The sequence below is a fragment of the Alosa sapidissima genome, chromosome 20 (genome assembly GCF_018492685.1).
Source record: "Alosa sapidissima isolate fAloSap1 chromosome 20, fAloSap1.pri, whole genome shotgun sequence".
Taxonomy (NCBI): Eukaryota; Metazoa; Chordata; class Actinopteri; order Clupeiformes; family Clupeidae; genus Alosa; species Alosa sapidissima.
The window spans coordinates 8,737,779-8,762,739 of NC_055976.1; the positions used below are offsets into that span (position 1 = coordinate 8,737,779).

The 24,961-nt window shown below is 43.9% G+C and overlaps 1 protein-coding gene across 3 annotated transcripts in view; it reads left to right on the plus strand.

Annotated features, from left to right (window-relative positions):
- Positions 1-24,961, plus strand: part of spock1 (SPARC (osteonectin), cwcv and kazal like domains proteoglycan 1) — a 204,315-nt gene that overhangs the window by 80,693 nt on the left and 98,661 nt on the right. For 2 of the 3 annotated variants that reach the window (XM_042074782.1, XM_042074783.1), the window contains exons 3-4: positions 7,539-7,547; positions 11,365-11,407. In XM_042074782.1, the coding sequence (XP_041930716.1) occupies positions 7,539-7,547; positions 11,365-11,407 (52 nt within the window). The remainder of the gene's footprint in view (positions 1-7,538; positions 7,548-11,364; positions 11,408-24,961) is intronic. The other variant, XM_042074784.1, reaches the window with a different exon arrangement.

The window sequence follows — 24,961 nt, forward strand, 5'->3', positions numbered from 1 at the left end:
ATAAATATGATTCTTCAGCGCTACGCTAACTTCCCCAGGCTTCGTGACTGGCCGCGTTAGCTCCTGCAATTGTAAAGTTTTACTCCGGGCTCAGCACTTTTATGCGGTGCTCAGTGGCGCTGTAAAGCTGGAGGAGGGCGCGGGCGGCTGGACGGCTCCCTGGGGAGAGGGGCTGCGTTTATGGCCGCTACTCTGGAGGTGGTGGGGTTGGTGCGCTGCGGCATCGGGCTGTCACAAGGAATAGATTTGCAGTGAGTGCACACACACACACATGCACACACACACACATACACACACATATATATATACACACACACACACACACATATACACACACACACGCACACACACACACACACACACACAAAGTGTATGTACACATGTTCACAGGGGTTGGATAGAATACTTGCATTATTAGATGTGGACCTAGCCCGGTTGAAACCAGACCCTTCTCAGTCGTAACTGAGAGTGAGTCTGTGGAAGGTTCGTTCACAGCCCATTTCCAAAGGGCGCCCCCAAACGGACGCCGATCAAAATGCCTAGGACGCAATAGGAGAGGCCAAAAACCAACCAGAGCAACGAAAGAGACAGAGTGACGGTAACACACCATTTGCAAAACTGTCTGGTTGTAGGGAGAAGCAGGAAAAATTAACCACTTTTTAATTAAACATTTACAAAGACATCGTGCCACACTGAAATCTAATATTTTGTCACTAGCAATTTACATCTGCCCTCTGTCAAACACAATTGCATTTTCAGCTCTGAACAAAACCGTTCACGTTCAAACGAGCATTTTGTTTCATTCGTCCTTTCTGGCTGACCGGGACATATAAAGCAGGAATGGGGGACGAGAGACTGAAACGTTCAAAGCAATTATGTCGGAATTGTTTCAAGACAAACACTGAAGCATTCGAGTTATGCTCGCATAGCACACCAATTCAAAAGTAGCCTACCGGTATGTGTTTTCTGTCAGCTAGGCCTACTTGTCCAGCTACTGTAGGCCTATAAATGAACAGAATATCAAACCGTTTTCAGTAGTCTACCACTGTTGCAGATATCACATAGGTATCCCTTACATGTTTGTACAATGTTGCATATTCCAACATAAGGAAGAAGAAACTTCTAACTCCCTGTCTTAAACCATCGTGATCGCAGCTTCAAACAAGCGGCAGCAGCCATCGTTGATGTTTTTTTTTTTTTTTTTTTAAACCCGGCTTCTTCAACAGGGTGCACTATCGTCATTGTGTAAAGCCCGCCTCAAGGGTTCTGATTGGCGCCTAGATCTAGGAAAATTGAAAATGGGCTAGAATGGGTTCAGAATGGCCAGACGGACTTTCAGAGCGAATCTCGAATTTGCTGGAAGTACGTCTGGGTTTTTCCCAGGCTAATGTGGACCTAAATCTCATGCATGAAATACACACGTTTATTGTTTATTTCCACACCCACCCTAGTTACACTGATTCACTCATTATATCAATTATATCACTCAAATTCAGGCAGAATTATGTATGAGTAACTCTCTCTACGTGTGGCGTGTGTTTGTGTGTGTGTTTGTGAGTGTGTGTGTGTGTCGTGTTAATGGTCCGCATTTCTACTCTTAGTCACACATGCATGGAAAAACACTGTTGCCATCTGTCAGCTCTCCCACAGGGTTGATAGTGATCCACCCATGAAGACTCTCTCTCTCGCTCTCTCTCTCTCTCTCTCTCTCTGTGTGACAGGGCGTTTTCATGGGTGACCGTCTTCTTTCTGAGTGCTTGAGAGGCTGGCACACCTACGTACATCACTGAATGATTTGTGTATTCAAGATAGAATAGTAGTCTCAGAAGATGCAGCGTGTGGATGTGCCTTTTCATCCTAGAGCATGGGTGGTAGTGTTCTCTCTCCCTCCCTCTCTCTCCCTCTCTCTCTCTCCCTCTCTCTCTCTATCCGTGAAATAATGATCTTCTGTGTTATATACTTCCTCTATATCTTCTCTTTTCTCTTCTGTAGCAGCATGTATCCTGGGCCATTTAGAGGGGAAAGACAGACAAACAGACAGACAGACAGACAGACAGACAGACAGACAGGGAGACAGAGAGAGGTAGGATGGGGGTGGTATGGGCTTATGGGAGAAAACAAAAGTAAAATCCCCCAGACTAGGTGCAGAATTGACTCTATCGACTCACACACAGAGACACACAGAGACAAGGACTGTGGATTAAAGAACATAAAGAGTTCCGCATCCTGGGAGCCTTGAGCAGGGCCGGGCCAGGCTGGGAAGGAGAGGCCCCTGAGCCTTGGCTCTAATCAATACTACGATTCCCACAATCCCACTGTGCCCCTTTGTAAACAACCGAGCAATCTAAGCTAACAAAAGCATGTGAGTATTCAAAGTCAGACATGCACACCCTTCTCTATTCTTTCCCTTATCTCTTCCTCTCTTCTTTCTTTCTTTAACTACTCCCCCCCCCCCTCTCTCTCTCTCTCTCTGTTTACCGCATACCAATTCATTCTCTTCTTCTTCATTATTTACCTCCAACTCAATTGTGTCTGTAGAGTCAGAAGGGTGGCGGAATGGTAGAAAGACAAGGATGGTACGTCAAGGTGAACTACAGCTATTTCTCTTCTTTGTCACTAGATCTTTACAAATGAGTGAATATGTTTGCAGGAATCAATGAAATTTCATCAGCCCTCGAAAATGTAACAAAACATCTTTTTGTCAGCCTCTTACAATGCTAGACACATTGTCTACAGTACTTAATATATGTGACCCATTACATCATGCAGCATAATGTGTGTCAGCTGTGAATCACTTGTAATGATGGTACTTAAGAAAAATGCTGACAAACATGCAAACAAATAAACAATGTCAATTTAAACAACCATTTGAACAAACCCAGTAGAATAGGCTAGTTTGAAAATATTACATAAAAGGGACATGGAGTTATAATGCTCACAAAAAATGTGTATGTAAACAAATTACTAAAAGAACAGCAGTAGACTTGTGTGTGTAATGAGTTGAACTCACATAAAATTAAAAAAAGTTTTTATATTACTGCTTAAAGATGTCATCCCCTGCATCAGCAATAATAATGCCTCTTGTTCAAGAAGCCTGCCTTCAAGAGCGCTGAACCACTGCTCCAAGTGTGAGCAGGGTCATCATTTATTCATTTAATCAGCATGTATCCTTCTCAGAATCCTTCACAGATATTTCTCTCTTCCATTTCTACAAAGGCGATTTCACCAAGCGCACGGCTAACCACGCATGTAACTGTCTGACTCCCCTTTAGGCAGATTTTTATTTTTCTCTTAGAAGAACAAAGACTTTGATTCACCGCACCACAGTGTGAAACTTGGGTTAAACATCCTTTCATATATCACGCGCATGATATCTTATGCCATGGGCAGTGTCTGACAAGCAACCGGGTCATTCTTACTGGTCCGTTCTGGTTTGGAAGGGATGAGTTTTATGTAATTGGATGTGGACACCGTCCAGCTGGCTGTCGTCCACTGCATGTGGGACTGCCAAAGGAAAGCCGCTCCAAGTGTCCAAATGCATGTAAAATAGCATTGCTCGGTCCTGTCAGTCACACACAGATATGTATACATCCCCCGGAGAATAAGTCCCCACAGACTGGGAGCTGCAGCTGTAGCCTCCCTGATCGAATGTCCATTCGCTGGAATCAGACGACGTGCGTACATTTCTACACAGAGCAACTCATTAGTATGTGCTAATTGTGTACAGAAGGATTGTTTCACTCCCACAGGTTTTCCCATTATGGGATTTTTTCCCCTTGACCATAAGAGTAGGAGGATAGAATGGATGGATTTTTTTTAAAGGAGGGAAGGAAACTCTTTAAAGTGTCTGATACATGTTGCATTTCACAGTGCATGAGAATCTTCAGCATAGAAGAGTTTAAATTAATTTTCTATCCATCCTTATGGTAGGCCTAAAGCTGATTTAAGCATCAGCTAGGATTTGAGAAATGCATGCAAGAAAAAAAGAATATTGATTGTTCTATTGGATGTCATTAGTAGGCCTATTTATGAAGAAGAAAAAAAAATCTCATGCAGTCTCATTTAAACAGACCTGGCAAAGGTGGGATGATGATTTAGATGATGTTGCTGGCATAATGTGCAGTTTAGTTGGTTTATATTGATCATTAAAGTCTTTGTAGAATTGATTGCTGTGTAGGTGTTGTATGTTGTCAGATTTGTCTCCAGAGAAAATCTGCAGCTATGCAAACATTGCTGCGAGGTGAGTTCTAAACCGAGGGGTAGAATACTGTGCTTGACAGTATTGGTAAACTCCCTAAAGACGACAGTAAACAACAGTAATTCGATAACAAGGTTCCCAGATCTCAGGTCTGATCAAACACACTCAACTGACATGTTATGGATTCTCAGCAGGGGGAAACGGTTTCAGACTACTCGTCTCTACGCCGCAACTCACACCAGTGTGTGTCCACTGTTCTTGTCAAGTCTTTGAAACCCCCCCCCCCCCCTCCCAAATATTGTTTGCATTAGCACTTAAAAGCTACGTTGGTTGAACGATAAAAAAGAGCTTTAAACCATCAACTCATTTTTAGAAAAAGAATCTATTCGCAACCATCTCAGCGAGAGGCATTGAATTATTCCCCCAAATGAAAACAGCTTTGGTTAAAATAGCCTCTCTGGTGTGACTGATGAGCATGTTTAAATATTTAATGAGGGATCTTTGCATTCATTAGCATGCTAGGGCAGCCAAGGTCAGGGCTCTGTCTGTAGGAGAATAGTAATGCAATATTAGCGCACCTTTTTTTTGCCCATATGAGTGGGTGCACAGTTAGCCACGCTTCTTGTTGTCATTAATCTTGTTTATCAGGGGTGTTTGACACCGGGCTGAGGCTGTGTAATGTGTGACTTATGTTGCTTGAATGTTAATGGATCTCTGCCAATGCTAGCCCACAGGTGCCCCCTGGCTAAATGGTGGTAAACATGCACTTGAACTCATATAACATTAATAGGGCTGTGCTATGTGATCTTTAACGACTGTTAAAGATAAATGCACTACAGGCCTACAGGCTTGTCTAGTGTAACTTAGACTTGTTCATCGTGATGTAGAGTTGCCTGATGGTTATAGTTATATAATGTTTTAAACAATAGGCACTGGTCTGAGCCAATAAAAGAGGCTCCCCTCTGTGTGTGTGTGTGTGTGTGTGTGTGTGTGTGTGTATGGCATGGCTAGCATGGCTATTGCCAACAACAGACAAGTATAAGATATTCTGTGTAACTACAGTGTGAGTTTAATTGCAGTGAACGCTACAATATATTAAATGTCCACAGATATTTTAAAGGAGCTAAACTGTTTAAATTAGTGCATTTGGGAAGATTCGTATGAAAGCACTCCACTCACCTCTGTCTCAGTGCATTATAAATAATAGATAACCAAATGGTGGACATTTAGTCAGTGCTTTAGCTTCAGTGCATAATTAAGGTTATACAGTGAGCAGAGTTTAGCCAGTTTGCTATGGGCAAAATCTGTTAAGAATATGTTAATGTTCAGTTCCAGCCCTAATTGTACAACGGTTATGATCAATGTAGCGCATGTGTAGCCTACATGTATTTACCTCCATTTACTCTTCTGTTCTTTCTTACTTTAGTTCACTTTTTCCTTCCACTTTTCCTCTTCCCTCCTTCCTCCCTCCTTCCCTCCTTCCTCCATTCCTCCCTTCCTTCCTCCCCTTTCTCTGTGCACAGCCTGTATTTATGGCCTCAGGTGAAATTGCTAGATTGCCCCTATACCCTGCTCTAGTGCCTGTGACAGTCTTTCATAACGCAGTTTGCCAAGAGCTTGGATTTCAAGTGAACGATGCTCAACAGTGTGTGTTTACATGGTGAGAGCCCAATGAATGAGGAGGCAGAACTCTAGGCCAGAGTGGGGAGGCGGACCGTGGGAGATCGGTCGTCTACACTGACAGGCTCTTTCACACAAGGCACCAGAGCATTCTCTCGCTCTGAAAAAAAATCTGGGAGAAGGATGTGACAGATAGTGAGAGTCAGTGATGAAATTAAGAGATAAAACCCCTTGGAGTGTTCGGTTAGCAACCATGGCTTTGTCCCAGCCTCCAGCCTAATCTGAGACTTCAGCATTATGGCTTCTCTGCAGTGTGTCTGGAAAGACAGAGAGAAACAGAGATACAGTCCATGGGTTAACATTCTACACATATTCGGTCATACATAGGCTGTGGTCTTTGAAAGTAATATGACTGTCCATGTCTGGAGTAAGATCTTTGCCTCAAATAGGAATAGGAAGCTATTGGAGGAAAACGGTTAAAATGTATGTTAGTCCACAAAGCAGTTATCCAGAGGACCTCATTATTTCCAGATGATCTAGTTTTCTTATTGTTGTGTACAGTATGTGTATTTATGTTACTCTATGAGAGTGGTGGTGCACATCATTTAGCTTATGCGAGATATCCCAGAGTGGTGGTGCACATCATTTAACAGGGAGATATCCCTGTTACTGTAATAGGCTAATAATAAGTCAGTGTTCTGTGTCAAACCAATAATAGGATGTAACTGGTGACCTGGCAACCTTTATGTAAACCTCAGTGTGAGAAAGAAGCGATGTCACATGCTGTGTTTGAACCTGCGACCCCTATCGTTGGCTACACTAGAGGGCTCAAGCATGAGTTGCTAGCATGTCTCCTCTTCAAGTGTCAGTGAGTGAAGTCTACACTCTGCGCAAGTCTGCTTCTGTCGACCTCCATTACATCGGAGTGTGAGTGTGACAGGGTGGATGTGCTCTATGGGGTGGGGGGGTCAGGGGGCTCGTGCCCCTGTAAGTCTGCATCTGGTGGCGGGGGATGGCTGAGCTCTGGGGCTGCCACTGCTTCTGCCATCCACAGGTTTAGATCTGCTAATGTTTTGTGTTGGGGTCTTTTTTTTCTCTCTTCATTTCTCTTCATTTCTTCTATTTCCCTCCTCCTCCTCCTCCTCCTCCTCCTCCTCCTCCACTTCGCCCCACCCCAACACCCCAATCATCCCTCTGCTCCCTTCTCCCTTCAGTCTGCTGCTATAATTTTTCCTCTTCGTGTGTGGAATTACACGTCTCTTCCAATGAAGCTCAGTGTCAAGGCACGCCAGCAGGGGCTGTGTGTGTGTGTGTGTATGTCTGTGTGTGTGTGAGAGAGTAAAGTGTGTGTGCAAGGGTATTGGTGTGACAGTGTGTGTGTGAGAGATGTGTGAATGTGTCACAGCTGCCTGTGGCAACAACACAATCTCATTATCGCACATGGGGTGTTTGAGTTTGTATACATGAATTGCACTGGAAAACGCACCCTGTGTCCCTGTGTGTATTGTGTGTGTGTGTTTGAGTGAGAAAGTGCGTCAGTGCGCAACCATCTGCATGTGTGTGTGTGCGCTTGTAAGAGTGTGATAATGTTGGAATCACATTAATAATGCATACTCCCCTGCTTTGAGTTGGATTCTCTGCAGCTCGCACACACAAAAAAACTAATGACTTCCCTATTTCTTTTCTCTCTTTGTGTTGTCTCCCATGCTCTCAAACGAAGGAGGTTGAGGTAAGTTATTTATCCACTATTGATGTAATTCATTTGGCGTGGCTAATGGACTGTTGATTTGAGTCCAGAGACGGGAGATGAGCTCAGGAGAGGTTGGCCGCCTCGGGAAGAGGCTGATAGGCCGGCCCCATATCAGACTGGACCACAAAGCTCCTTTTTCATTCACTTTTAGTGCTTTGGTATCCAAATAGGAGGTGCATGTCTGTGCTTTCTGTGTGTTGTTTTGTGTCTGTGAATGTTTTTTTAGGGAAGGAATCATGTCCTTTTGGGTGTGTGTGTGTGTGTGTGTGTGTGTGTGTGTGTGTGTGTGTGTGTGTGTGTGTGTGTGTGTGTGTGTGTGCGTGCGTGCGTGCGTGCGTGCGTGCGTGCGTGCATGCGTGTGTGTCTTTCCTTTCCCTCTGTATTGTGTGTTTGTAGATTCTCTAACACTCTGTACTATTGGTTTGTGTCTGTGTATGTTTTTTTGGGAAGGAATCATGTCCTTTTGTGTGTGTGTGTGTGTGTGTGTGTTTGTGTGTGTGTGTGTGTCTGTGTGTGTCTTTCCTTTCCCTCTGTATTGTGTGTTTGTAGATTCTCTAACACTCGTTGGCACTAAACGATTGTAAATTCTCATTTAGCTCTCTATGTGTGTCCCTCTTATATTCACTTAGTTCCCGTAGTCTTTCCTCTCTGTGGTGCTTGAGTCTGTCCATTCTCCCAGCACCCACCTACCCAGCCGCCTCTATCCTCTCTCCCACACTCCACTCACTCCGTCCCCTGCCCTCCTCACTGGCTAATCAGCCAGTCCTATTATTTAATGGAAGAGGGAGAGGGAACGGTGCACTTTAAGTGTGTCAGTGTTTGCGTGGGTCTTGGTGTGTGCATGTGTTTGTGTGTGTGTTTGTGGATGTGTGCCTGTATGTGTGTGTGTTTATGTGTTTGTATCCAACAGACAAAAGCACGTCGACTGCTGACTCAAAACCCCTGAGAAGGCATTTTAATAGCCAGCAATTCATTTTTTCTTTTGCATCCCACATGAAGTGATTTAAGGATAACAATCAATAATGCATCTAGCTCAGTCTCACCATCAGAGGTGAACAAGTGACACTGTGTTTATGAGGTTAATTAAAGTTTAACTGTGTGTGACTGGAGGGATTTAGTTTCGACCATGCCGTGTGTGTGTGTGTGTGTGTGTGTGTGTGTGTGTGTGTGTGTGTGTGTGTGTTTAGCTCCATAACTCTCTCCTTTCGCCCCCTCGCACTGTATTTGTATCATCTTACATTGGCGACTCCATCATCCAGAGCCACTCACAGCACATGGAAGCTGTAATAATAATAATAATAATAATAATAATAAGCTTTATTTGTATAGCACCTTTCATACACAGAATGCAGCTCAAAGTGCTTTACATTTGGAACATTTAGCACAATAATAAGAAAGATAGTAGAAGAAGAAAATAGCCAACAATAACCAAGCTGTATTTTTTTTACATATTCGAACGGCTTGGGAGTTGAACTGATGACTAGTGGTGCTTGTCACAGCCGCTCTGTCTGGGCCTGCACTCTGATATCCATCAGCACAGCAATGGGGTAGAGGAGGAGGAGAAAGACACAAAGAAACAGATGTGAATGACAACAGAAGCCCAGATAGCGACAGTGTCAAGAGATGTGCACAGATAAGAGCAGAGAGAGAGAGAGAAAGAGAGAGAGAGAGAGAGAGAGAGAGAGAAGGGGAGAGTGGTAGAGAGAGAGAAAGAGAAAAGGGCAACAGACAGAGTTGAACAGCAGGGCATGACAAACAAAATGAATACGAAGCTGTTGTCGCCTTGCATGGCTCTATCTGAACTCTTTGACTTTGACTTTTGATTGACAGGCATGGAGGCGGAGGGGGGTGTTGTGATAGGCCTCTGTGGTAAGAGGGGGGGCGGGAGTTCAAAGGCGGAGGGGGAAGACTGGCCCAGAGGGTGGCTGTCTGAAGCCGGAGCTCTCTCAGCCAGCAGCAACGAGCGCAGCCTTCCTCTAATCCCACACATGGCAAACGCGGCCCAGCCACACACAGACAGGACGTCTGCCTGGGCGTCAGATAAAGCCACCAACTTACTGTGTCACTCGGCGAGACAGGAACAGGCAGGGGGAGCACAGAGGAAGTTGGGATCCTCGGAATCAGCCGGATCTAAGGAAGATGTGTTTTGACATGAAACGGTTTTGGCAGGTAGAATGAGCTGTAGTTGTGATAATCATCATGCAGTCAGAATTATATTAAATTCATTTAGCGTCAACACTCCAGCAAGCATGGTGGTGAGGATCGTCGTGATGGTGATGACGATGATGATGTTGATGATGATGAGGATGAAGATGAAAGTCTCTACATGATGTGCCGCTGGGCTTGTCTTTTCTGCTTTTCATCCCTTGTCCTTGATCTTGAGCTGGTGTGGGCCAGTTCTGTCCACTGCCGTTGATAATGGGAATGAAAGAAGCCTCCTAATGCTCACTTACGAAATTAGCGCCCACTCACTCTTCGCTTCCTCCGTCACTTTTTATCTCTTCTTAACTGTCCATCATACTCATTCAATTCCATTTCAGTTCAGGATACGCCACAGCGTTTAGACATTCTTACAGCACAGAGTATCATCTTCACCTTTTCCTCCACCCTCATCCCTCCCTCTCTCACCCCCCCCCCCCCCCCCCCCCTCTCCATCTGCTAATATTTGCTCAAGTTACCACACCACCATATGAAATCTGTTCCCTACTCCTGCCGAGATTAATTGAGCCCAATCCACTCTTGTTCAGACATGTTTGCGCTACATTATACAGCGACATGAACATAATGCCATTACCTCCACACTGCACTGCACATGCTGCTGAGAAGAGAAGCAAAAGCTGTTCCAGGCTTAGAGCAGCTAACCCAAGCTATGCCATATGCTTATATGCCTAATTGCTAATCGAAGCGCAGACTGCATTGGTATTACATAAAAAAAGCACATTGCTTTGTGCAGCCTAGCTCGCAGTCGATGGCGGTATGTATGAAGATAAGAATCAGTGCAGCGAGTCAAACTTTGAGGCGCAGATATATCTCATCGGTGACTCTGAGCACGTCTGTCTGGTCTGTCTCCACGGGGGTGTGAGGTGCAGAGGTGACAGTCAGGCGGCGACGGGCAGATAACTTTTGGGTATATCAGCTTCCCGCCATCAGATAAGCAGCGTCCTGCTCGCTGTCCGTAAGCAATTGACTGCTTTGTGTTTGTTGTATATATTTTTTATATATTTTTTCTGTTTCTGTTTGTGTTGTTGGTGCGGGTGGTGGTGGTTGTGTGTGTGTGTGTGTGTGTGTGTGTGTGTGTGTGTGTGTGTGTGTGTGTGTGCGAACTATGGAAAAAGAGCTATATTGCCATATCTTGTGGTGTGCTTGTGTTTTTTGTTGCAATGCCTGTGCCACCTTATGTCTTACTCTGCTCTCTTTTCTCTCACTCACTCACTCACACACACACACACACACACACACACGCACGCACGCACGCACGCACGCACGCCACTTACCTGCCCTTCTCCTCCTTAAGTGCTATCCGTCAATCCGTCTCTCTCGCTCCATCTCTTTTATAGACCTGTCACTCCACTATTATCTCCTTATCCCCCTTTTTTTCCTCATCTCTCTATCCTCCCCCTCTCTGGAACTGTGCTGACATACTGAATCACATGTGACACCAGAGTCCTACCTGCTCCTCTCTCTGCTGGCCTCAGTATATAACTGTACCCCTGTGTGTGCATTATGTTCCATTTACTCCAAATGCAGCCCATTTGAGCTTTTAATAACTCTTCTCCTCCTGCTTGTTTGTGCACAGGATGACTTCAGGAGCTGGACTCCAAGCAAGCCGGCAGACTCAGGTAAGGCTGGGTGGGGAAGAAAGGATTTTGCTCTTTTGTAAGTGGCAAGACTCTGATAGCTTGTGGCAAGAAGAGGGAGTGTGCTCCATATCCGTGGCCAAGCCGGCCCAGACAACCTCTGGGGAGCTGAGGCTGCAAATGAGTTGGGGAGGGGGGGGGGGGGAGGGGGGGGGAGGCGGTTTGGTGGTTGTGGGCTTCCTCCTGTGGTGTGGTTTGGAGCGGAGTGGTGGGAGGAGGGGCTGGTTCATGTGTTCTTTCTTCTCCTCCTCCTCCTCTTTCTCCTTCTCTTCTTCCTCCTCCTTTTTCTCCTCCTATGTCCTCGCCCCCTGCTTTGCTCTCTGTCTGTGTCCTGCGTTTCTACTTCTTGATCTTGGGGCTCAGATTAGTCCTATAAAAAAGAGGGCCTCCAATCGCATGGTGGAATCTCCATTTCGCTCTATTGATCTCCCAGACTGCGGCAGGACCAACAGATCAATAACGCCAGAGAGAGGGGAGAAGGAGGGATGGGAGGGGTGGAGAGAGAGAGAAAGAGAGAGAGAGATGGGAGGGGTGGAGAGAGAGAGAAAGAGAGAGAGAGATGGGAGGGGTGGAGAGAGAGATTGAAAGAGAGAGATGGGAGGGGTGGAGAGAGAGATTGAAAGAGAGAGAGATGGGAGGGGTAGAGAGAGAGAGAAGGAGGAGCGAGGGAGGGAGAGAAATGGTGGGAGAGGAGGAGGAAGAGGAGAGAGAGAGATGGAGGAAGGGCTACTGGATGGCGATAAGAGAGACAGAAGATGAAAAAGTGTGTTCCACTTCAGTGGAGCCCATACCGTAGGAGCAGGTCTGTAATGGTGTATTATCAAAACATGGAACATCCTCCAGAGAGATAATACTCAGGGCAGCACGGGGCCGGCCACTGAGCACAACATTCATTACTCCGACGGCCTTGGACAGTTTGTACCATCCAAGGCGCCTCTCTCTCAGTTTCTCTTTCTCTTCCCACCTCTTTCTGTCATTCTGTCATCCCTACACACACACACACACACACACACACACATACTCACATACTCACACACACATGCACACACTTTTACGCTCTCTCTCTCTCTCTTACACACGCACACATACATACTCTCTCTCTCTCTCTCTCTCTCTCACACACACACACACACACACACACACACACACACACATACACACACACACACTCCTAGTCACACTCAAACCTTATGCTTCTGCACTGCTCTGACAAATTGCGAAAAAACTTTTTTTTTTTACATCCCCCTGACACTTCTGGTGTCCTAGAGCCACTGATTTTGACAAATGCTCCAGTCTTTTACTTTTAGTGTCCTGAGTCCATAGGTACTCCCTTGCCCACGCATGGTTCCAGTTGGCTTATTATATAAAGGTGCCTGGGACTTTAGAAAAGTCTGTTTGGAAAAGTCTGAAGCAGTAACAGAAATGTAAGAGTTTTTTGAAGTATTAATTAACTCAATTTCTGTAATTAAATTTCCTTGTGAACATCTGTTGGCATTCTAACAGGATGACAACAAATATTTTAGTCTGTGGCACATTCAAAATCGCAACCATGTCTGAGATCAACACTGTAATTGGCTCTACAAAAAGCTGTGGCTTATTAAATTACCACTGCTTTTATGTGCAATGGATACATTTGATGAAAAAAGGAAGCTCTGGACATTCTGCCTTTGCATCAAGGTAACAGATGACCATATTCAATTCAACTGAATTTCAATCTTGTTACAGCAATTTGCAGTACATAGCACCATTAATAACAGACATGGTCTCAGAGAGCTTTACAGAGCTCTAGACCTGAAACCCATAGAGTAAGCAAAAGGCAATGGTGGCAAGGAAAGCCTACCTGTAACCAAGAAGAAACGTGTGGAGATGTAGAATACATGCATACAGATGGAAAAGCAATGGCGACAACTTACAGTAGGCCTCTCAGCAACACCTCTCAGCAGAGAGTCTGAAGTGAAGAAGAAAGGCAATGTCAGCAGACAGGGAGGAGAGATTGGCATGACACATGAGGGGTCCTTGGCAGGTTACGCCTACTGCAGCATAACTAGGGGATGCTGCCCATTGGTACTGTATACCAACATGTGCTATACAGTATATATGGTATATACCAGAGGTGGGACCAAGTCACTGTTTGGCAAGTCACAAGTAAGTCCCAAGTCTTAGCACTCAAGTCCAAGTCAAGTCCCAAGTAAATACAGAGAAGGGCAAGTCGAGTCCAAGTCCAAGTCTCATCAAAGCTAAGTCGAGTCCAAGTCCAAGTCCCAATCTTTTTCAAGTCCTGAACAAGTCATCAGGTACTCTTCACTTAATAATGGCATTATTAGACTATCGATCATAATTTTAACACTTCCATCTAATCCACAGAATTTTATTTTATAAATACAGATTAAAATATGTTCAATGTTTCTGTCTTGAAATCTTTTACGATATATGCATGCGCATACAATATACACATGTGCATACCTGAGTAATCTGTACAAAACAGATAGCTACATGACAAATATATATATTGTTTTTCCAAATTGCGGAGCCCACTGTAAGTATGAGTAATGATTTGACTGATGGCATTTCACTGCGCTAGGCCACAGATTTGCCTGCAAACAATTTATTAGGCTGTCTGCCAGTGGCGACTCATAAGGGAAGCCAAGGTCAACACTTTTATATTATTTAAAAGATAATAATGACACAGTAATTTTGTTTTAAAGTATTCATTTCTTAAGAAATACTACACATTTGATGCTGTTTATCTCATTTGTAAATGGTGCACTGTCACTTTAAGCCCATTGTGTGCCACTGTCCACACATTCTCATAATGATCTTTTTTTTACCAGCTCCATTCCTATGGCTAGTCCACAAACGCAAACATTGCTTGTGGCACATGTATAGCACAATATTAAAATTAATGATAAGCATGATATTAAGTTGGCACAAACAGCTTTCATTCCTTTGGAAATAGATGCATGTATGACATGATGCTTGCTTGACATTTTCTGTTTGCAATTAAATGTGAATTATGAGCCTGGTAGACAGTAGCCACCTAGCTAGCTGAGTGGAATGCGTTTCAATCGGCATATCAATGTGCTTCATGTAAACAAATTATTGAATAGGCCTACTTCAAGACTCACCATTTCCATTACACAAAGGCAAAGACAACTCTTGATATTCTTGTCCACTTTCCAAATCACAGTGAGTGCAGCCTATGTCATAGTGACCTGGATCTCATAGTTTATAACAGTAGTGAGAACCGGATAAATCCGCAATTTCCCCTAATCTCGTATTTGTTGCCTTCATGATTTCCTTTTATACGTTTCTTATATTTAAAAGAAAATATCAATCATCATCAACAATGACAAGCCAGCTGGAACCTGCCACTCGTTTTCTCTCCCTCTCGTGCGTGCTTAGATGGGGTTCTCAATTAAATGCAGTAGGCTAGCGTAAGTTCAAGTTGAATCTTAATGGAGAGGACTCGAAAAGTATCATCTTTATGTAACATGCTGTTGGTGCATTTTGACATTGTAAACGTTCTCTAACAAGAGTGCAAATCAGTTTGCAGTAAAACTACTAGTTATTGGCTAAATTTTGGTCGTTTCTCTGTCTCTTGGTGCCCTACACACAGTGCGTAACGCATGTGGGGGTAGCGGCAGCACTGAACTGTGCTCTGGACTGGCCGCTTGTCTCCGCTAATTTTTTATTTATTTATTTTAGTCGCGGAAAGCATCTCTGGGGTGACTGGTCCACGATCAGGAAATTTAGTTTTAGACTCGAGACATGTCAAGTCGTCACAAGTCAAAGAGGCAAAGTCCGAGTCAAGTCTCGAGTGAATAGTATTCAAGTCTAAGTCGAGTCGCAAGTCATGCCGAATTTTATCAAGTCAAGTCTGAAGTCATTAAAATCATGACTCGAGTCTGACTCGAGTCCAAGTCATGTGACTCGAGTCCACATGTCTGGTATATACTATATATATATATATATATATATGTAATACAGTATGTAATGCGGTGTGCAACACTTTCATCTCAGCCAATTTTTAGCACCCTTTTTAACATCATGTCTTTATGGCTCATGCAGCATGTCAAAGCAAAATCCGCCAAGACATCATGAGCATTACATCAACAGTGACCTGACCACCAGTGACCTGACTACAAGGACTCACACACACACTCATACTTGTCTGTGGACGAGCCGCCTCGAGCACACTCGACCAGCGCAGCGATCCACCACTGCTCTGTGTTCTTCGCCTCGAGCAAGCTCACATCACATAACTTAAATAATGTGATGTTATTGCCGGCATTGAGATGACATATGCAGAATTATTCGGCACTGTGGGGATAACGCAGAGTGGCCAGAGTCAAATCTCTGCGTTGTGGCCTTCGGCGTGATGATTTCATTTTTGTATTTTGCAGGGCGTCCACGTCTCGCTTCATTCATTCCCTTTTGGGAGGCAGCAGTGTGTGTGTATGCAACGTTGTTATGGACCCTTTCAACAATAAAAACACAAACAATGCTTGAACATTCTATTTGGGCCCCAATAACATATGGAATGTTAAAAAGGAAGTCTTGTGGGGCCAACTATGATGCTGATAATGGAACTCTCTTGAAAGGGTAATACCAGAGAGGGTTCAAGCGGAGCGAGAGGCGCAAACGTTCGACAATTTCCGCATAGCTACTACCATCCACTTGTATAGCATTTTAAGCTAGCGTTAGCTAGCTAGCTAGCTCGGTTCACATGACTAATTAAATTATTCATATCATGTCCTTAAGAATGATTCATTGGTATCATACATGATTATGGACAATAATACTGTGAACACAATTATGTTTATCTGTTGTTATTGCTTATTAAGAGAGAACGTTTATTTAGTGACGTAGGGTGACACTCCCACTTATGCAGACCGGAACTGTCCCGTTTTGCTCCCATAGTAACGAATTACGTTGCTCTATCTTGCTAGTAATCAAGGATCTTTGGTAATACTCTCCCTCCTATGGACCCTTTCAAGAGAGTTCCATTATCAGCATCATAGTTGGCCCCACAAGACTTCCGTTTTAACATTCCATATGTTATCTTAATGCAGAGGAAGTAGATTGGGGCCCAAATAGAATGTTCAAGCATTGTTTTTGTTTTGATTGTTGAAAGGGTCTATATGAGCGCTAACACCCTGACTGGGAGAGAGAGTTAAATAATGCACATACAGTTGGTGCATATTCATGTGCTGCTTTAGTGTTGCATGCACCTGTACGACTGTTATGGACTCATTTGAATGTGAATGTAAATGTGGTAATGGGCCTGTTATGGAGGACCAAAACTACAGAACTGACTGTCATATCAATGAGCCTGGCTGTGTAGTACTGTACGGTATGGCCAGGATGCAGATGTAGTTCTCTGGAGACTCTTGGTTTGAGGCTGGATAGGCTGGGTGGCCGTTCGCTCTCTTCCTATCACTAGACAGGCACTGACCAATCATTGAGACAGACCTCTACTGGGCAGTAGACATGAAGGCTTTCTACTAGTTTCTACTGGGCAGTCACTGACATGAAGGCTCATGGTGATGTTTAATAAAACACACAAGCTCGGAAAAGACTGTGAGGCATTGTTACTGTGCGAACAGACTGTGTGGTTGGCGTATTAGGACTCGCAGTGTGTGTGTGTGTGTGTGTGTGTGTGTGTGTGTGTGTGTGTGTTTGGGGGACGTTTGAGGAGTTTGGCTAATGAGAAGACCGACCAGGGCTGAGATCTGCAAGATTCTCCACTTTTGACAAACACACACTTTTTTTTTTAGTTTGATGACAAATTGGTGAAATACTCCCACTCAGTGTTCTGTATGTGGCTAGACCTTCTGGTAGATTGCGAAATATCAAACATGTGAGCACGCACACGTGTGTATACTCATACACACACATGCACTTTCTTTCAGTTGCGCGCACACACACACACACACACACACACACACACACACACACACACACACACACACACACACACACACAGAGAGAGAGAGAGAGAGAGAGAGAGAGAGAGAGAAGGAGGTAGATACAAACACTTGTAGGTAACTGCTTATTTGTCCGCTGTAATTGAGGAGTGATATGAAAGACTTTAATTGAATGTTTGAATGATATTCTAATTTATCAGGCACACACAGCCACGCACACAGACACACACACACACACACACACACACACTGTTTTCTTTATGTTGATTTCTGTGAGTCTAATTAAAGGGACACCAGGCAACGTTTTCGTGTTAATTAATCATCTTCGTAAGTCGGTATATGGTTAAATGACTCATTACGGGGCGAATGAAGGCTCTCTCGCCCGCCCCTACTGCCTGTAAGAAGAATATCCCACTTGCAAGTTCGGTGTATCCTCCCCGCCGACCGAAGCAGGATCAGTTTACATCCTGCATACAGCACAGAGGCAGGCTAACGAAACTCTAGCGATTGTTGCAAACGTGTGTATAATGGCAGAGCCAGTGAAGAAGCAGCGAAAACCCTTGACGGAAGATGCAAAGAAAAGGAAAAAAGCTTCAGACCGAGCGAGGGGGAGTTTCGTAAAGAAAAAGCATCAAGCTTGCCTGGTGTCCCTTTAAAAGGGAAGCTTGGTGAGCCTCTGTTGCCTTGGCTGACTGTGCAGGCCTTTTTTATCACTGTCTCTGATAGTCTCTGACCTAGGATCAGTGTTTGGGGGCATTCTCTCTCTGACCCAGGATCAGTGTTTGGGGGCATTCTCTCATATCTGCTAGTCTCTGACCCAGGATCAGTGTTTGGGGGCATTCTCTCATATCTGCTAGTCTCTGACCCAGAATCAGTGTTTGGGGGCATTCTCTCATATCTGCTCTGTGAACAGCATCTGGTGTCTTCCTCAGAGGTGAAACTGCTAATCTCCCACCCCCGATGTGTGGGGTCAAGCTCCAAGTGTGTGTTTGTGTGTGTGTGTGTGTGTGTGTGTGTGTGTGTGTGTGTGTGTGTGTGTGTGTGTGTGTGTGTGTGTGTGTGTGTTTTCATGAGAGAAAGGAGAAGGCCAGAAATGCCATTTGGTTAACTAGCCCCTTATCAGGTTCACACCAGATGCCTGCAGTAACCTTTTAATGTGGACAAAGACACAAACTCATGCACACAGGCGCACGCACACACGCACACACACACACACACACACACACACACACACACACACACACACACACACACACACACACACACACACACACACACACACACACACACACACACAAACAAACAAACAATCAACACTTGCTGGGAAGAGTATACCGTTTTAGCATGCACATAGAAAAAAATATATATTCCTCTTCCTGGTACATGGGTTGTATTCTGTGTTTACAATGCTCTTAGTCATTCTAATCACCAGAGCTGCTTCTACCATTAAATATTTGAGATGGCCTCATTTACTTACAATAAACCCTGTATCTCTCTCTCCCTTACTCTATCTTTCTCTCTCTGTATCTCTCTCTCTCTCCCTTACCCTCTTTTTCATCCTCTTCTCCCACGGCTGTGAATCTACCCTCAATACGCTATGATGCATGACAGTACGTTATATTTGACTGCACTGTGGCCCAGGGCACTGCGCACTGTGCAGTCACTTTTTTTTGTACTGTGCCCTGGGCTTCAATGAGACCCACTCCGTAACACGGATGGTAAGGGTACATGAATTATCATGAATTCATGCGTGAATGAATTCATGATGTATGTATTTCTTCATTTCCTAATATCTCATGATTCATCAGAAATTGACATGAGTTCATTGTCTATCATTCGTGACCTCATGCATGAACAACGCATCAACTAAAGCATTAGGTACATTGGGTACATCATTATAAATTATGATTTATTAAGCATGATCATAATCAAACCAAAAATGTCGTCTTGCAATTAAATTCAGTTTCAACTCAGCAAATCTACGTTTTTTGAGTAATTAATTTAAATCTTTTAATCACCTCCTAATTAAAATATGCATTGCTGCTGATGTGTGAAATAAAACAACTGCTCATTTTAGTTTGCCATAGTCCCAGGGATGTAGATGTTTACCTTGCATGCACGTGTCTGCTAAAAGCATAATTAGCATAGATTATGTCTTGTCTTCACCAGAGTTTGTAGTTGAAAACATGCATGCACATACGCAGTCATGCGTAAATAGCCTATGTGTGTCAGTCTCTGACAGAAGCAAGGAACCATGGCAGTAGAACTATTTAAGTGAACTGGCTAATCTGAGACGTCAGCATTACATCCAATTTTCTGACTGAGAACAAAAACCTTGCAGTTGCAGGTAGAGGGACGCCAGGTAATTACATTATTGTGCTGTTATCACCCGGTGAGAAGAAATACTTTTTTCTGATTGGCTGGTGGGGTGGCTATTAATTCTGAATAACAGGACACCTATGAAGTAGATCTGGTAAAAAAGGTTTAATCACCGTTCCATATGAATGCTTATGAATGGTAACTATAACAACCATAGTAGGACGACAGTTGAACCTGGAAGCAGGCTTCACAACAATGGAATCGACTGTAAACAAGCTAACTGTCCATGCTATTGCCAAAGAAAGTTGCTCTCGGGGAGTTCTTTGCCTCTTGCCCTCGTCCATTAATTCCGTATAACAAGACACCTCGGCGGCCATTCTCCCTTACATAGCATAAAGTGGTCTAAAAAGGACAATGATATTGTTTATCACAATATTTTCTGGGACAATATATCATTCAGCAAAAACAGTTATTGTGACAGGCCTACACCCATCAAAGCAGATGTGCATAATGTTTGCACAAACACACACATAGACACACACAAACACACACACACACACACACACACACACACACACACACACACACACACACACACAGACACACAAACACACACACACCACACCACAACATACATACACACATAGTCACACATTCTCACTTTCCACCTTTCCTATGCTCTCGTCTGACAGTGGTGTGGTCAGATATCCTGAACAGATACTGAGTGTTCAGGGTAATTTGCTGTGACTGATCGCTGCATCCATCACAGCTGCGTGGCAGAGGCTAAGTCGTCCTCATTCAGGAGCAGGTCATTAACCTGTGCTGGTGCCATGCACAGCACCAGAAGAGAGAGAGGGGGGGGGGGGGGGGGGGTGTTAGCTAGGAGGGAGCTAACCAGCCTCGAAAACTGCAGAGCAATGAGGCCAGTCAACAAAACAAACACTGCGAGAGGGAGAGAGTGAGAGAGAGAGGGAGGGAGAGAGACAGAGAGAGGGGGAGAGAGAGTGAGAGAGAGAGGCAGGGAGGGAGAGAGAGAGAGATAGAGAGAGAGAGAGAGAGAGAGAGAGAGAGGGAGGGAGGGAGGGGGAGTACAAGGAGAAGTTTCTCCTGCAGATGAAAGACTGGCGCAGACTGCTGTCGCTCGGGCTTCACCAGCAATCAGGAATCTGTTCTTGTGTGTGTACACTGTACAGACACACACACACACACACACACACACACACACACACACACACACACACACACACTCATAAACACAAAACTCTCCTTCCTTCCTCTCCTTCCTCATATACAGGCACGATCACAGACCCACAAACCCATAGCACTTTCACTTTCCTGAAAGCAGTCACACACACACACACACACACACACACACGCACACACGCACTTTCCCACAGAAACATTCCAGCGGTAGCGGAAATGAATCTCTCCTTATTAAGAGGGTCCAGGCGGAGGCCTGCGTGAGCAGGTCTTTCTGGCTGAGATAAATTAGAGCCTGGAAAAGACTCACAGCTGGCAGCCTCGCCCGAGCTACAATCCACATCAGCATTCAATTGGAGCTAATGAGAAGATTTGTTAGAAAAGAAAAAGTGTGTGTGTGTTTGAGTGTGCATGTTTATGTGGGTGTGCATATGTGTGTATGTGTGTGTGTATATGTGTATTTAGGTGTATGTGTGTGCACATGCCCAAACACAAACACTCACACACAGAGAGAGAGAGAGAGAGAGAAAGAATGAGAGAAACAGAGAGAGAGAGAGAGAAATCGCACAAGCGGACAGCCTTTTCAATTGTGCCAGTGGGACAAGCTGTATTACAGAAATCAATGGAGATAATAATGTAGGACATCCTTCATCTGGGTTAAAAAACAGACTGTGCAGCCGCAGAACAAGCTCCCAGACAATCTGCAGTACATGCACAAAGCAATCACTCACTCCTTTATATGCTCGTGCTATTGCCATCTGATTTTGGTTGATGGGCAATGAGTGTGTGTGTGTGTGTGTATCCATGTGCCATGCTTACCCATAATCACTTGTGTAGAAAGGATGAATTGCATAAATCATTCTTTGTTTCTCTGTTTATATTAAACCTGTCTCAACCTGTAGCATACAGTACTTCCATCAATGTTTGGGTCTTTAAAGATGAACTGAACTTAAAGAATCAACATTGATAATGTGTTAATTATGACAATTAAAAAAAATGACACTAAAAAATGCAACACCAAAATTGCGTTTGTTAGTATTAGAACGCTGCCAGTTTCAATGACGTCATTGGCATGGACCTGAGAAGTTCTATAGTAGAGTGTGGCTACCCAAATTGTAGTCGGGTTCGGTCCGGGTTCGGACACATGGGGGCGATATGCATTGGAAGCTTTACATTTAAAATTCCTTATTATGTTGGGTAACCAACAGGTCTGCTTTACATGATGCAAACGTTTGTTTTTTGAGAATAAAGTAAAATGTAAAAAAGACCTAATAGCTTTCTTCCTGTGTGCAGGATTTGTTTATCGTGACAACGCATTTCAGGCATGCAGCCTGAAATGCACACGTGTTGTCACGACTACATAAACAAATGGTTATGCACATTATGCACATAAGCACAGTCTTGGGTGACGTTAAAAAAAGTTGTTAGCCTAGGCTATAAGGTCGTCTCGTTCAACTGGATGAGGATTTCCTCGAGTTGCACCAATTAACGTCGATGCTGCATATCAGTGACAGAGGCACTGTAGTTTCAAAGACTGTTGCAGTTCATTTCACGACTTTTCGTCAATGGTAAGACAAGAATTCTATTTCAATAGGCTATGCTTGCTTGGGCCTCTTGCAGCACTGCGAGTTAGCACTGCGAGTTAAACTCCCTCGCATCAACAATCTGCCCTGAGACGGTGAACAACTGGCTTCAGGGTGAGTAGAAAGGGACATTGGTCAGAAATTGACTCAAAGACATTTACACAAAGTTAGTCCAATTATACCTCATCTCTTTGATTTAAACACAATGTTCCTGAATTTCTTTTCTGTTCACCACAGGATTATGTACCTGTCTTTTCATACTAGGCTGAATAGGCCTACTGAATGTTTGAATGCTTTTCATACTGTATACAGCAACAGCCCTATATCATGGACATGCTTTGAAGGTCTCATTGCTTTTCATTCAGTCAAGGTTATATGGTCAGATGTGAAAAAGACATTTTGTACACATACCTATGCAGAGGTGGAAAAAGTACAACAATATTGTATTCAAGTAAAAGTATCAACCAATACGTTGATGAAATATTAGTGAAGTAGGCTACAGTACTCCTTTAATATTGAGCAGCAGTTGATTTTCAGAGTTATTTGTGCTCAACCTTGCTCGTTTTGCAGTGAACAGTAAGACTGAGGCAGGTAGGCCCATGTTCAGTTTCAGAGAGAAACTATTTTGGAAAGGAGTTCAGCAGATCCAAGGGCATCAGATTGGGGGGAAAGTGGGACTGATTACTAGGGCCCCAATGGAGGAGAGGGCCCTTGAAAAGTCTGGAATATATTTGTTTTTACCTGAATATTTTAATTTCCAAATGAAATGGCAAAATGGCAAAATCAAAGTTTGACTGACAAAAAAATAGTGAAGACTATCTAAGGTCACTCTCACTCTCCCTTGCTAAAGAGCAAAATGGTTTAGTCCGTCTGCACAACGATTCATCAGGCCTATACTACGAAGCAGGGTTACTGGCTTATCTGGGTAACTTCGAGAGTAACTTGATCACGTGTGGCGTAACTTCCCAATTAACCCGTACTACGAAAGGTGGATAGGTTTTAACCGAGGTATGCTGCCATGGCAATTTACGCTGCATCTCAAACCTGCTCCGAGCAGGTTATGTTCTTGGTTAACCGGAGGTTTCCGTTAACCACACCCTTTATAAGTACCACCCCTCCACTAACAATTTCTCCCAAGGCATGTCGGCGTACCTGGATGATCCATACGACATTGGAGCGCAAATCGTGAGGGACTCTCTTCGCAGGGCGAGGGGTTTTAGAGACCACCAGAAAATATATATAGCCTACCCGGACGATATTCTCTATGAAGATATAGATTGTCAGCCGAGGGAATTCGTTATCTTTGTCAGATGATCTAGGAAGACGTCTCATAGCAATGCCCGTACGTGGACATTCATGTATTCCATCGGTGATGCTGAACATCTGAGCAAGAATACTGTATGTCCGAAAATAATGTCCGATTTATTTTAGGCTATTCTTGCTCAGATGTTCAGCATACTGTAGGCCTGGCCTGCCTCCCTCAACCCCCTCCATAATCGGCCTTCCACTATTATTTGCGATGGCCAACTCCTCTGCTATTGTAAAACACCCTGGTGCCTTTCCTCCTACAGTAGTGTTCAAAGACACCCTTTTCTTGTAAAATAGAGGCCAAGTGAAGGCTATAAGCTAGGCCTACATGTTTTCATAATTAAAAAATATTAATGCAAGCTATAACTATATAAACCTACTATTCTGAATAATGTTTTTGTGTTTCATTTTCACCTGCTGCCATGTGCGTTTGGCAATGGTGTTGCATCTGAAATGTTCACAGGATTAGGCATACACTAAATCAGTCAATGGGGGCTACTTAAACATTCAATTATCCTTATTACTGTAATCTATATGCCCACTTCTGAATTGGATTGCATCTGTAGGCCTTTCTATGAACTCAAAATAGGCTATTTAATTATTTCAACTCATTTCAGACATTCCGCAAGCTACTAATCCTCCGTAACACATATTTGAAGAACATGTGGGAATAAAACTTTACTTTTAGGCATTTAGGCTACCCGATCTGCAATACGTTGCCAACAGCCTTGCTTTGTTCACTGCCGACGTATTTGATTTTTGTCGTAGAGTGGGTTTTAATTCCTCATAACTTGTCATAATAATTGTGCATTCCTCATCCGTAAAATAAGGTGATCGCGTCATCATTGAAAGTGGTGACTTGCGCTGCAACCCGCCCCTTTTATGTGAACGCGCACAAACTCCAATTAGGTTAACACCGGTTCAACAAATCAACTTTATAATCAGCGTCGTAGTACCGATTAACACCACTTAAGATAACCAGGTTTTGTCAACCCTGGTTTAACAAAGTAACCCTGGGTTACATCTGGGTAGGTTAAGCTCCCTTCGTAGTACAGGCCCAAGGTGTCACATTTTGTTTATGTAGTTGAGCATCGCTAGTAGTGGGCCGCTAATTGTTGTGCTTGTGCAATGTCTTTCTCCACAAAAGCCAAGTCGAGACTTCTTTCCAAAGAAAGGTGAGCACAAACGTTAACTCACGA